The sequence below is a fragment of the Numida meleagris genome, chromosome 9 (assembly GCF_002078875.1).
Source record: "Numida meleagris isolate 19003 breed g44 Domestic line chromosome 9, NumMel1.0, whole genome shotgun sequence".
Taxonomy (NCBI): Eukaryota; Metazoa; Chordata; class Aves; order Galliformes; family Numididae; genus Numida; species Numida meleagris.
The window spans coordinates 5,630,808-5,645,019 of record NC_034417.1 but is presented as its reverse complement, the minus strand read 5'-3'; the positions used below and the strand labels follow the sequence as shown (position 1 = coordinate 5,645,019).

Here is a 14,212-nt window from a genome sequence, read left to right as displayed (position 1 = left end):
ACCTACAGTTTAAACTATACCCCATATAAACTACATTCCTGAAGAGAACATCACCTTCTGAAACACTACTTAGCTGAGCTACAGAAATTAAGCTCTGTTTCTAGAAACAAACTTGTATGGAAGAGGAGTCTCTGAATTTGTATGTTTGAACTAAAAAGGATCAGGTTATTTTTGTCCAGGAGAACCATCAAGAGCTACCAAGGCTTTAATCACTATCAGTGATCACACTTGCACAAAATAACACCAATAAACAAATCGTTACTTCCACCTTCATGTTGTAAAATTAAGCATTGCAAGAAAATAACAGAAGCAGAAGAGTATGGGAAAATCTAAGATTTCACGAATTCGAAATACTGGTACGCTTTCAATAAGTTATAGTAATAGTGTAAATAAGGAGGGAGGGAGGAAAGGTGAGAGGGTGAGGAAGAGAGAAAGATGTTTTGTTTCTTACTATAGCAGAGACTTGATTATGACGAAGATTGAGCTCTGTGAGTGAATCCAGTCCATTAAGATTTTCTACAATGGACAGTAGGTTTCTGGCAAGGTTTAACACTCTCAGTTCACTCAAATGGTTGATGTTTTCTATTTTAGCGATCTGTGAAGGAGGTATAAACACATACAGCAAGTTTTATCTACATTTTTTAAATACATACAGATTAAAAAAGCAACTTAATAGTGTGCTTATGTATTTTACTAACCATAAATAGTTGAACACAAGCTACAGGCTGCTGGAGACTGAGTACTAGCATTCACTTCAGTAATATCTTTCTAGGCAAGCAGCAGTAAAATCAGTCAACACTCCCTTCCTTACCATCAGAAGTTAGGTTATTTCAGCTGCATTGTTCTAAGGCAGCAACCTTTAAGACATCATGCAATTAAGACACCACTGCTAGGATCATACTATGCCAAAGCGGAGAAATCACGTGCGCAGCTGATCCTTCAATTTTTCTGTAAAGGCACTCAAGACACACACCTGAATCCTGCAGCACTTTTACTGCAAGACTTACGTGGCATTGTATCTTCATATTATCACAGAAATCTGTACCAATTTTGCTTCATGACTCTTAAAAAGCCAGCAGCAGCCTCACAGCTCTGGCTACACAAGCTCCACAGACAGGCTTTCCCGCAGGTCATGAGGACAAGAACCTGCTGTGGGTCAGGAGCAAGTAGCTACAACCCTCTGGAGAAGAACAAAATTATTCCGGCAGTGGAACTTGCAAGGAAGTTTTGCAAGCAAATAGTTGTTAGATTTGGGGAGATGTACTCAAAGAAAAATTAGAAAACAGAAGCGTTGTTCAGTGGATACATGGCGCGCTTGCTCAAAAGCCCGCAGCAATTCCTTGCCAACTCACAGCTACCTGCGATTAGAAAATGGAAGGTTCAAACAACATGACTAAAATACAGTGAGAAGTCAGCTGCTCTACATTTGTATGTTTAAAATAAGGCATTAGGAATTAAAACAAGTGATACTGGAAGAATAATAATAATCAAGAGAATAACTATAGCTACTGCCTCTTACATTTAATTGTTACTTCTGGAGGTGCAACCATGTTTTAAAAAGATATTAATTATTGCTCTTCTGACACAACCTGGCTTTTTTATTTCCTGCTGTTCATATTTCTCAGTGATGTACTCCATGACCCCTATCCAGGTACTTATTTCTCACAGTGGTCTGGAAACTGTTCTCCAGAACTTACCCAGCCATTTATGTAGGCTTTGCATACAGTGAAGGATCACAGAGATGATAAACAATTGCCACTGAACAGAGGGATACATGTATCATGTTCTTACTGTAACCCACATTCTATAGCAAAAAGAAGGCAGCAGGTTTTCCTATGGAAAAAGCTGGCCTTCCTCAGTGCGTGGCTGTGCATGCAACACTTGGGAGCTTTATAGACTTTGCAAGTACGACGAATTCCCTTTCCACACCAAGGGTGGCCAGTTCTACCTGCAGGACCACTGAAGCTCCCTGCAACACCCCATACCCAGCCATGCTGCTCCTCCTCAGAACTGCCAACAGCAATTAGATGCAGGCAAGCAACATAGAGACTAGTGTCATACACCTTCCCAGCAATACTGAGCTTTCTGCTGATACAGATCAGTACAAATCTGGCTGTGCCAGTTTCTAGAGAGTGTGTAGCAGCTCCTGGAATGGGAGAATAGGTAAGGCAGCTGGTATTGAACAGTCTGAGGGTACAATGTCATTGATAATTTTCATGCTTACGAACCACACGTATATAGGCATCTAACTCTATGATGTATGACGTGAATATACTGATGTAAAAAGTATTACAGCAATTTTTCCCATAGAAAGTATAGAAAAGTAGATAGCAAAAATAGTAACTAAATGACATTAAGTCCCTTTTTGATTCAACTACTAATTAAATTAATAGGCTCTATGTATGTGCATGACATTCAGAAAAAAAAGTGAGCAAGACACAAAATATTAAAGCTAAGGAACAGAGACACTATTGTCTACAACAGTGTATTTAGACTGAAATATTTGTACAAGCACAGCCAAGAGCAGATGGTGAGCACAAAGAGCACAGACTCCTGCAGATGTCTGTGGAGCCAGGACTGCAGCATGTCACAATGCAGAATATTAATCCTGGCATTTTATTATTATCTCTAAGACAATGATTTAATCAACAGTTATAGAGATACTGTTTGTAACTTAGCTCAGCTTTAAGACTGATTCTATTGGCTTTTCTCTGTTTTCAATCCCGCACGCATCCACGAGTCCATCAGCTTTCGTTGCGCGCTATGCATTAGCTAACAAGCAATACCAGCTCTTTTTAGAAGATAACAATATTTCAAAAAAAGAACTGTTATATATATTTTAAAGACTATTTTCTATTAATTACATTTGAATTAAGACCACTATTAATCTTTATTAGGATATATAGGATGTATCATTAGACATTTTAGTTGCTTTGTAAAATATACAAAATTCAAAGACTTGCAAACATCAAACAAAAACAGTTTTCTTATTTGCTTGTACATTTTAATAACTAGCTATAAAATACATTTATTTGGAAAGAAATTTTTATGCAGCACATAATAATTAAAATGCACAGAAGTGGTGGAACTGAATTCCTCCATGCAGAAAAACTGGCACCCATTGACATTCATTGATGCTTGCTGAAGGTTTATGGAGACCAAACAGTGTGCGCAAGCACAGTGGGGCAGTGGGTGGTGCATTTCAGCACCAGTGACAGGGGGTCACCTCCACTAGTGCAGATATTTACAAGCACAGCAAGCAGGCTCTTGGTCATCAGTGGTGAAAATGCATAGCTCATGGTGGTGGTGATGGCTATGTTGAAAAGGAGTGTTTTGTAGCTGAGAATTAGCTCTATCAAATGGTGTTATTGTGCTTTTTGTATCAGTTGCAGTTTCCATGGAAATAAGTAGGAAGCATTATTTCCAAACAATTAAAAAAGACCAAAAAATAAAAAAGATTTTTAAAGTATTTAAAAGAATAAATTTCATTCTAAATGCAGTTAGTCAAGTTCTGCTTTCACTAGAATCTAGTGAAATTGAGCTACTTCACTGGAAGACAGAATAAAGTTCATGTTAATTCTACCTCAAGTAAAAAGGTATGAGAGGCTTTTATATAAAACATACACAATTTATGCTATTTATCTTAACAGAAAAGATGACCATCAGCCGCTGTTCTTTCCAAAGACCATTCACATGGAGTTTGAAAGTACAGTATTTAGAAATTAAATGTTTAGAAATTAAATAGAAATTGCAGTGTATTAGGAGTACACTGCACACAATTGCACGCAGAGTCTCTGAATCCTAAAGTTCACGATGTTCACATTAGTGTGCTAATACTCATACATCTGCAGATTCTACACAGAAATTTAAGCAGACGATATTAAGCCCCTATGTCTGCTTACAAGTTTTTGCTGTGCAGTATTAAGAGCCTCACAAAATCATGTAGGAGAACAAGCAAAGAATAATGACAGAGGAATTGGCATTTTGTCCTTTTTGCAAAGAGGCATTACACTGATGGTTTTTTTTTTATAAATATTTTTTAAGAATCTTATTTTGGATCTTTATCACAGCAAAGCATTTTCTGCATTTAAAGGCTTGATTTGAGTAAAAAGGAAGAAAGGTTCAGCATTAAACAATGTGGAATACTACATCTCAGGGCTTTAAAGCACATCCAGTTCCCACTGAATTTTTTACTTGGCAGCAGCAAAGTCTCCAAGATCAGACCAACCATATTAGCCAAAATATTCTGCAACCAAATAAATTATTTTCCAAGAAATTTTCCTCTGTTTCTCTTCACCTCCAATCTCTTGAAAACATTACAGTCTTAGAAGTTTCACAATCTGCATTCCATCCATTGGATTGACTTATACACAAAAAATGAAAGAAAGAGAGAATTCAGGAATGCAGCTTTGCTCTTAACTGTTACTACTCCATCAACCAGAAGAAATTGTGTCCAGCTAACTTCAACACTATTAAAAAGATAGTAATATTGATCATCTGTGTTATGCCTCAAAAAATTAACCAAAATACACTTAAAAAAACCCACCAAAATGCCGTGAACAACCTTTACTTTCAAGCAGTTTCAGAATAGATGAATAGAAGCAATCAAAGCACACTGTCCAGGAAATGCTCTAAAGACCAACAGATTTTCTGTCTAGTGCCACCAAATGTGTGGGATTTATAAACATCAAAACCACAGAAACACTTTTATCCTAATCCCAAACACTGAGTGCCTTTCAGTGAGCGCAGTAATAGGATGTTGGTACAGTGCTCTGCAGCTCAATCCCACAGCACTTTTCATTCATTCGACTGAGAAGCTTTTTGTGGATTTACAGGGGACATTTTGGCCATATATTTGTAACTCCTCTTTACTTTTGTTGTTGTTGTTATTATTATCATACTTTTTTTTTTTAATATCAGCTGAGGTCCAAGGGTCCTCCGGAGATCCCCTGGTCCTGCCCCTGCCCACAGCCAGCTCAGCCCCGGCAGACAGCGTAGCACCGCATGCAGCCAGCCTCACACCACCTCCATGGACAGGGACACCACAAACTGCCTGGGCAGCCTGCTCCAGTGTTTGGCCACCTCGACAGTAACACTCCTCAAGTCTGAACGCCTTTCCTGTACTTCAGCTCATGCTCACTTACTGCTGTCCTTTCGCTGGCACCCCTGAGATAAGCCTGGCTCCATCCTAGCACCTCCTCCTGGCAGGTAGCTCCACACACTGCAGCAGAGCTTCCCTGGGCGCTCTCTTTTCCAGACAAGGCCATCTCAGCTCTCCCAGCCTCTCCTCTTCAACACACCTGTGGCTATTTGCTACTGCCAGTCCATGTCTTCCTTTTTTTCCCCTCCATAGCTATGAGAAAAGACAACAGCAGTGATGCACACCGCAGAAGCATCATCAGATCTACTTGGAATGAAAACCGTTCCGATAAAGAAAAACTGCTGTCCATAACTGGTTCCAGTTGTAAAACTGACCACGGTTACGACAGATTTATTTTTAACCTTCCTTTGAGAAATGGGTGGAGAGTAATACCATAAGCCATCCAAGGAAACACATGTATAAATGCCTAGTTAACATAATGCAGATTGTATTTTCTACTATTTTTCATTCTGACAGATAAGCAAGATAGTCTGTTTCTGCACTGTTGGTTCTCAAAACTCTCAACTGAATTAGTGAAAAAAAATCTTGTACGTTAGGCGGAGAACACTGTATCAACAGAACACTGATCACAGTCCATCATTTTGAGCTACGTATCAACACTTCACTTTTGATTCTACTGATCTGCTGTGGAAATTGCTATATTCTGGAATACATCTTTCCATGTTCTCAAATCCAATTCTGTAGATGAACTGGGTTGATCAGAAATCTGATATGAAGAAGTGTAATTTAAGCCCCCAAAGCCCCAAAAATCTCAATGAAATTACAAGAGGGACTGCCTACTCATTAATAAGTAATCAAACAACAACAAAAACACAGACTTAAAACCAAGACACTAGTATTGTATAGTGTTATGAAAATCAGCATTTCTTTGTGTCTTCATTATACCTTCAAAAATAACTAATAAATACGTATGACAGACTGGAGTCTTAAATTATGAGTTCCTCAACTAGAGGAGAAAAGAGTATTGATATCAAAACTTGCCTAACTATAAGCTAGAAAGGAACAGAAAATAATTCATTAATAGAAGTTCAAGACTTCATTTGGTCCATTCATGTAAAATACACTAAAAGCACTGTGCCTCCGCCGCACCGCTTGCACACTATTGCACCAATCGCGTTATTCACAGAAGCCACAAAGTTATTGCATCACATGTAACAGAGACTCATTGAAGTGCTAACTCTTCTTTTCCTCTTATTTTTCCTATAGCATTGTAATTCCCCACCGTGAATCAATGATATAATAATGAACATACACACAGAAACCAGTTAAGAAGTCAAAATTGTCAGAAGAGGAATCCAGGAAAAAAAAAAAATAAAATCACACATTGGTGTTATATAGACACAGTAACCATATGTTGTTAAACAGCTCAATTGCAGAACATTTTGTATCACACGTGTTTTAGATTTATTTTACAGAAGAATATTTTATCTGGCTTGCCCTTATATACAACGTGCACTGTTTCTGACAGAATCATTAGCAACCTTTCTCTCCTATGTTCCAGAGCTAAAGCTTCGAGCATCACAAACAGAAGAAGCTGCACAGTCTCAAACTGAATAATCTGAAAGGACACCGAGTGACTTATGTACATTCAGAAGCCTAAACAAAGAGTTTGGGTCCATTCAGCTTTTCCCTTGTACAAATTCAAGTCCTTTACAGGTACATAAACCACCTTGGTTTGTGAGATCAGCAACAGAAGAAACAATGCAACGATCAGCAGGAACTTAAATTCTTTTATGTTTTACTATTAACCACTTATAAAAGATGATTACTCTGCTGGCGCAAACAAGTGCTGCTAGGCCTGGCAAAATCTGCTACCAGCTTACTTTCAAAAAGCAACAATTTGACAAAGGACACCAGAAATGCATTATCTACATAAGATAATTTATTAATCAAGTTATTGCACTGTACCTGATTTCCATGAAGATCCAAAACATCAAGATTTTTTAGGTTCTCCAGATTCGAGATCTTCTTTATCCTGAAACATTTCAATAATAACAGAAATTATTAAAGTAACTTTCATTTTCAAGCTAATAAAAAACTTAGCCATTTGTGCCTGCCTACCAATAGGAAAAGAACAGCAGAGTTCTCAACTCTCTATAATGAATAAATATGCCTTAGATTGCCACTTTCCTCTCTGGTCATCAACAGTGGCAATCTGCATTATCACTATTCCAGGAAGACGAAAGGGGAGAGAATCCTTGCGCCACTAGAAAACAAAGTCAACATACAACCTATGCAAAAGGTAAGAAATACTATTACTGGCAAAAAGCTCTTCCCAAACCTGTTTAAAGCAAAACTGTAGTGACAAGCTTTAAGATTTTGTTACAAGAACCGAGAATAAAACAAATCCGACAGCCGCTGGCCCTTCCTAGACAATACAGGTCTCTACATTTGGCCTAATTTCTTCTCCACCTGTACAGCTTCACCATCTCACCATGACAACGCTCTTCTGTCCTGTCCCATTTTCTCAGATGCCAAGCCTAGGTTACTGAAGCATCAGCAGCACCATCTGCTGGCTGTTTATATTAAACATCACATGCATTATGCATTTGCTTCAAAAACTGAAGATCATGCACAGAAGCAGCAGAAAATAGTCTCTTCTAGCAACTGTGCCTGACTTATGACAAGTTTATCTCCTCCTATTTGTCTGCAAACCACACCTCTACGTAAGCAAACTATGCAGAAATCACTGTAGCTAAATTTGGAAAATTACTCCTTATAGCAACTTAGACTATCACTCTCACAACCCAAAAATTTGCTATAAACAAAATGAATATCTACAGATGATATTTCAGCTATAAAAGCCAAGAACTCCAGTAAAATACCATACTATTCTCCAACTAGCATTTTACTGATAAGGAAAAGAAAAATAAAAAGATCAATCTCCATTGGTTTATGTTTTGAAGTGAAAGATCCATACACAGCTGAAAGATGAAGGCCAAGAGCTGCTGGTGACAGACTGCTACGCAACTCTGCTACAAGCAATGACCTGGGGGATGCCCAGCACAGTAGCTGCAGATGAACAGCACATGCAAGCAAGTCTAATTCCCGTCTTCCCCTGTGCACAGTGAAGTTACAGTGCACACAGAGCCAGATGGCTCTTGGGAATGCCTGTCTCAATCTACGTTTTTTCTTGAGCAGACTACTTTTCTTCCTATTAGAAAGCTTGCTATTATTAGACGCCATTTAACAGGAGGGCACCCATTGGCCTCGCAGCCAACATCACAATCTGAAAACCCTGTAACAGATTCAATGACAGATTACAGACACTACGCCATGATGAGGCAGGCTGCTTAAAGTTAGTTTTATTATTTTACCTGTTCTTCCCCAAAAGAAGAACTCTCAGGGATCTCAGAGTTGAAAGCCCGCTTATTTCCTCTATCTGGTTATCGTACAAATCTAAGAAAACAAGATGCTGCAGGTTGGAAATGTTCTGGATCCGGGTTATAAAGTTATGCTGAAAATTCAAAAGGCGAAGATGATCTTCTCCATCGATAATCGGGCACACTGTCAGCTTCTGCCTGGAACAACAACCAAAAAAAAAGCATCTTACGAAAGTAACAAATTTGTAATCGACCTTTTCCTAACCCACTCCAACTGAACTGAGAAAAGTGTATTATCTTGATTAAAGTAATTAGGCTTGCTAATTAGACAACTGTGGAATAGGAAAGTAACTCCTTACTGTAGAAAAATATAAAAACATAGCAGAAGTACTTTCAACATTTTCTTAAAGCCTCTCCTTCTAATCAGAGATTTCCTTGTCACCTGGAAATTACCTGGAAAATTCACACTGTGACCACACTACAATTTCAGCAGATACAGCATGCCAGTGTGCTACTCAGACACCACATAACGACCCTACTGAGGTCACAGTTCAATGCACACCATGTCTATGTGCTTCTGCTTTAGATTACAGAACTTCACATCTGAAGTATAAATGCATGAAATGCTAAGTGTTACTGGGAAAGCTAAAAGATACAGGAAATGATGCTGAAAACGGTCATTCTCACTGCAGGATTATCTCCTAAAGACATCCTACTGACCTCACAGAACTTGTCTGGACTACATAAACAACACTGATAAACAGAAAAAAATATATATGTGTATGCACATACACACAATTATTTACAACTGAAGGTGCTTTTCACATATATAGCTTTTTTTTTTTGTCCTGGTTAACAAAAAAAAAAGACACTCTACAGTTAATGAAGACATAGGCTTCAACTTTCTATAGATTTCTTGCATGACTTTGAGTTCAGCTCTTAAACTAGCTCCTTAGTTTAAAATGAAAAACCCTACCTGCCTGAGATGATTGCTGTACGGATATATTTACCATGACGGAATTTTTACCACAGGAAGACATACATAATTTCTCAATGGAACACAGGTCCTCTCTAAAAGAGGAAACCAAGAGAACAAGAAACTCAGCCCAACCCCCTCCACCTACCATCACCCACAGCAGCACTGCTGGAATACTCATCCCTGAGACCAGCAGACACAAGAGCAGCAAGCTGCTCAGCCCGGGCTCCGCTCCCTGCTCACCTTTCCAGGGTGAGTCTATCCGAGTTCAGTATTTTTTCCTCAGCAGTACGTTGCAAAACAGGAAACGTTATTGATGAACTGCTCCCAAAATTCACGTTATCTATCAGAAAATCATCAAGACAACACATGGACTACATTGCAAAATCATTTAATTAACTACCATTAATAATTACTTCTTACTAAAAGAATTACACAGTACATTAAATGCATTTTGCCTGCACTCGGGACTCCAGCCCACCAGTTTTCTACCATTTTTACTTTACAGATACATCCCTCTTGCAAACCTACATCCACTGAGCTCACATGTGACAGGGTTCTACTTAATAATTTGTGGTAAGCAGACAGTTTGTAGATGCTTTTGTTTTGATCAGAATTACCCAATGCTGTCTTAAGGTATGATTGCATAATAGTTTCACAATTCCAATATCTGAACTTAACAAGGATACTATCTATATTAAGAACAACTATAATGACACAGATCAAGTAGATGTTGATCTGACTAAAATTCTAAAGCACCGAAACATGGAAGCAGTCCCACTGAGCCAGAAACAAATACAAATTCTTTCACACGTGAGTGCATGCGCTATCTAGTTGTGACTGCTCTTATGCTTCACACCATTATGAAGGAAAAAAGAGGCAACCTTTTTAAATACATTTACAAAATAACCAACTCTATTCATTTTGTTAATATAAGCAGAAAGAGGGGAAAATGACCGAAGATACCCATAAAACAAATCAGCAACCTGTATGGCAAGCTTTAGCTTTTCTTGGAAAACAATCTACTGAAAAATACTGGTTAGAAATAGATCATTGTGCATGTATGCTACCACAAGAACATAGGGTCATCTTCCACGTTTGCATTTTTTTCTAAAATATGTTATTGGGAAAAAACACAAATTCTCCACCGAGTAAGAATTAATTTATTTACTTCTACAGAGAGCAACTTCCTCATGATGTAAAACATGTCATTAGAAAAAACAGCTAAATAAATACAAAAGTTTGTTCGCGTTTAACTTGATTTAGAAGCTTTTCAGTGCTACCTTCTAACTTTTCATTAGTAACTGCTCTTACAAACCCTTATATAACAATCAATATTCTCTACGTATCCTTCGAAGTGAAATGAATTGCTAAAGAAAAAGGATTTAAAAAAAACTGAGACTGAAAAATAATCAATTAGCATCGTTGCTAAAGACTTGTGCCTCAGGTTTTAAAGCCAATAAATGTAAGGAATTAAAAAAGACGTTACTTTTTACTTGAATGTCATAATAGATCCCTATCATTGTCCTTTCGCTACAGAAAGGCATATAAAAATCCTATGTTTAAATGCCTCCATTAAAACTTGGAAGATACTACTAGCAGTTTCCTGACAATGATCTCTTAGTACACCATGGAACAGGAGACAACACATGCTATGTAATTACACAGCCTGTCAGCCAAAAGAAACATCTTGCAGGTCGTGACTTTTCAATTAAATACTTAGTTCAAATAATAAGAAGTAAATAAATACAAGGCTAGTGAGAACTTCACACTCTTACCAGAAGCGTGTGAACTAACACTGTGACTGCTTTGTCGGGATCTGGGTTTTGCATGTATGGAAGACTCCCCAAATGCAGATAAAGAACCTGTGCTTTGCTTGAACTCCAAACCAGAAAGTTCGGTCAGAGCAGATGGCACTGGAAGATACAGCTGCTTATTGCGCACCAAAGGACTCAATACTCTCGGGTCTCCTGTGGAGGGAACAAAACAAGACTGCAGAGCTTAAACATACCCCATAATGAAATAAAGAATATTATGCATAAGAACCGTAAAAATCGACCCGCTCTGAACAGCTGTCAGTCATTATTATTTATTGGGATGAATAAAGAAGTGCCATACACAAGTATTTTGGTGCCATTAGAGCTGAACTATCTCCTATCCTATACCACCCCCGTTTTTATATGACAGGAAAGCAGCAGCAGTACAGTTGTGTTTCGGAGCTCCTCCAGGCTTCACCAGCTAGCAGCAATGCCACCAAATACCTCGCTTTTCAAAGCCAGAAGCATTCAGCAGGAAAACCATCTCTTCATATCTTAGAAATGGATTTTGTCTATACACATTAAAACATCAGACACCCAGTAAGAGGTTACGGTTGAGAACTGTGAGGCCTCAGGGGGCAGAGGAGTTGAGTGTGACACTCACAAAGATTGTGGCTCAGTAGGTGAGAGAAAGAATGCTCCTCCATGGACAGAATGAGCAAAACAAAAAAACAGTGAGAAAAAACATCTGCACTAGGGAGGGGAGGACAGGTAAGAGTTTTTCCCACAGAGGGTGGTGATGCACTGGAACAGGTTGCCCAGGGGGTTGTGGATGCCTCGTCCCTGGAGGCATTCAAGGCCAGGCTGGACATGGCTCTGGGCAGCCTGGTCTAGTGGTTGGTGACCCTGCACTCAGCAGGGGGGTTGAAACTCGATGGTATTTGAGGTCCTTTTCAACCCAGGCCATTCTATGATTCTATGAGTTTCAGGATATAATACGCTCATTTAGGAAAATCAGTCACGTATGAAAGACAGTAACATTTTTCTACTCATAATAAAGCCTTTCTTCACTGTTTAGCTCATAAAAAGAGATTTAAAAGCCTCCCACTCCAACTCCCTCCCCCTCCAAAAAAAAACCAAACAAAAAAAAAACAGTGCCTACTGAGCATCACCTTGCCTTCCCGAGTAGTTTTTTTCCAGGTCGTGCTGCAGAAGTCTGTTGTGGAGAGACGACGGTTCTTTATTTATCCTGAAGTCAAACTATAACAAGATGTGTGAGAGAAACACTGAGGTCTTCAAAAGCAAACAGTGTCCTCACACAGACAAACACAGCCTTAGAAACAAATACAGTTCTCACAAAACAAAGGGGAAAAAAACCACGCACACACCGCCCTACAGGACCACGGCAACCAAGGGAGGAGGAGGGGTATGGAAGGAAGCATAGGAGATAACACACTGAATTTGTGACAGGTTATAGGATAGCCCGGTAGCTTCACTTCACACATCTTCGCTAAATGAGATACATCACGAGAAGGCTATCAGCTACAAGAGGCAGCGAATTAAAAACCAACACGCTACTGCTGAAAAGGCAATCCCCATCCAAAAGCACAGACATGTGGCACAGAAACGTGGCACACAACTGCATGAATCCACCTATCTACTGAAGAAAGAAAACAGTAATTACTGGTTTGGTTTTACTGGGTATTGCAGATGTCTGGATCAGCAGCTGGAGCCTGCAGCTACCGGCCTGAGCACGGGAAAAGAAAAAAAGACAGGATTACGTTTTTCAAAAACGTGCATCAATACAGTGGGCTTAATGAACTTCCAAGGACGGCACATCCAGCACCACAACCCCGCGACAGCAGGAGCTCCTTCCAGCACCGCGATGAGGATCGCCGACGTGCCACAGCAGGAAACTAACCCGAGTCCTCACACGCACAAGCACAGCTGAGCGAGCGCTCGGCGCGGCGGTGGCACACGGCGGGGACGCGACCGCGGTGCTCTCCCCTCACACGCTGAGGAGAAATGCCTCCACGCGCGCCACCCGACCGCACCGCGCCGCGCTGCCGCCGCTCTCACGGGGGCACCTACCGGGCCGGGCGCGGCCCGCGGGCCCCTGCCGGGCCGGCACTTGCTGGGCACCATGGCCACCCGCCTCCCTCGCGCCGGCCGCCGCCCCTGTCGGAAATCGCTCCGCCGTTACCGCGGCAACGGCCGCTTCCGGGGATGCGGGCTGAGGGAGGCCGCACCCGGCTCTCCCGCCCCGCCCTCAGCGGTCCCGCGCAGCGCCGCGCGCTCGGGGAGGTTCCCGCTGCCCCACGCCGGCGTCGGAGCTAAGCGTCGCTTTATCTGTGCTGGTCATTGGGCGTTACGGGTCATCGCCGTATTGTTTTTGTAAAACACTCGTAATCTCAGTGGTGGTCAAATCAGCTCTGTGTTTGCAATGCCATCCGTCTCCATCTGCACTAATTACAGAACCGCGCGGCCCGGCAGGGACCTCTGGGATCCCCCAGCCCAGCCCAGCTCAGCCCCCGCAGCACGTCCCGCAGGGCAGCGTGCGGGCGGGCTGCGCGTACCGCCAGAGGAGAGCCGCTGCCTCTCGGCGCAGGCACGAGCCGGCACGAAGAGCCGGCCCCAGCGCCTGTGCCCGCACTCCCCCCAAACGCGCACCCCGTGCTGGTGTCCCTGCTGCCGCTGCCAGCAATAGCAGCACGCTGCCCTGCCCCAGGCCTGGAACGAAGCGCCGTTCCGTTGGCACAGAAGCGGAGGTTTGGCTGGAGCTGTGTAGGCGTTTTGCACAAACAAAATAGCTCTCGGCTTAAGGCACGCGAGGACTCGGCCAAGCCGGCGGTTCAGTGCGTGTCAGTGCCAGCAGCTCTGACTCACGGGGACTGTTTGTCACCATCAGACCCGGCGCGGTGCTTCTGCCCGCCCGGGTTTTTCAGGAGTCGTGGAGCCGCAGAGCAGAGCAGCAGAGCCGAGCGCTGCAGGCATC

The 14,212-nt window shown here is 41.4% G+C and overlaps 1 protein-coding gene across 3 annotated transcripts in view; it reads right to left on the bottom strand.

Moving 5' to 3' along the window:
- Positions 1-13,450, bottom strand: part of LRRC49 (leucine rich repeat containing 49) — a 42,255-nt gene extending 28,805 nt beyond the window's left edge. The window contains exons 1-8 of one of the 3 annotated variants that reach the window (XM_021407467.1): positions 13,309-13,362; positions 12,902-12,964; positions 12,390-12,477; positions 11,239-11,430; positions 9,704-9,803; positions 8,479-8,682; positions 7,070-7,136; positions 452-595 (exon numbers count right to left, since the gene is read on the bottom strand). In XM_021407467.1, the coding sequence (XP_021263142.1) occupies positions 452-595; positions 7,070-7,136; positions 8,479-8,682; positions 9,704-9,803; positions 11,239-11,430; positions 12,390-12,477; positions 12,902-12,964; positions 13,309-13,362 (912 nt within the window). Of the gene's footprint in view, positions 1-451; positions 596-7,069; positions 7,137-8,478; positions 8,683-9,703; positions 9,804-11,238; positions 11,431-12,379; positions 12,478-12,901; positions 12,965-13,308 lie in introns of all 3 variants that reach the window. The other 2 variants (XM_021407468.1, XM_021407469.1) reach the window with 2 other exon arrangements.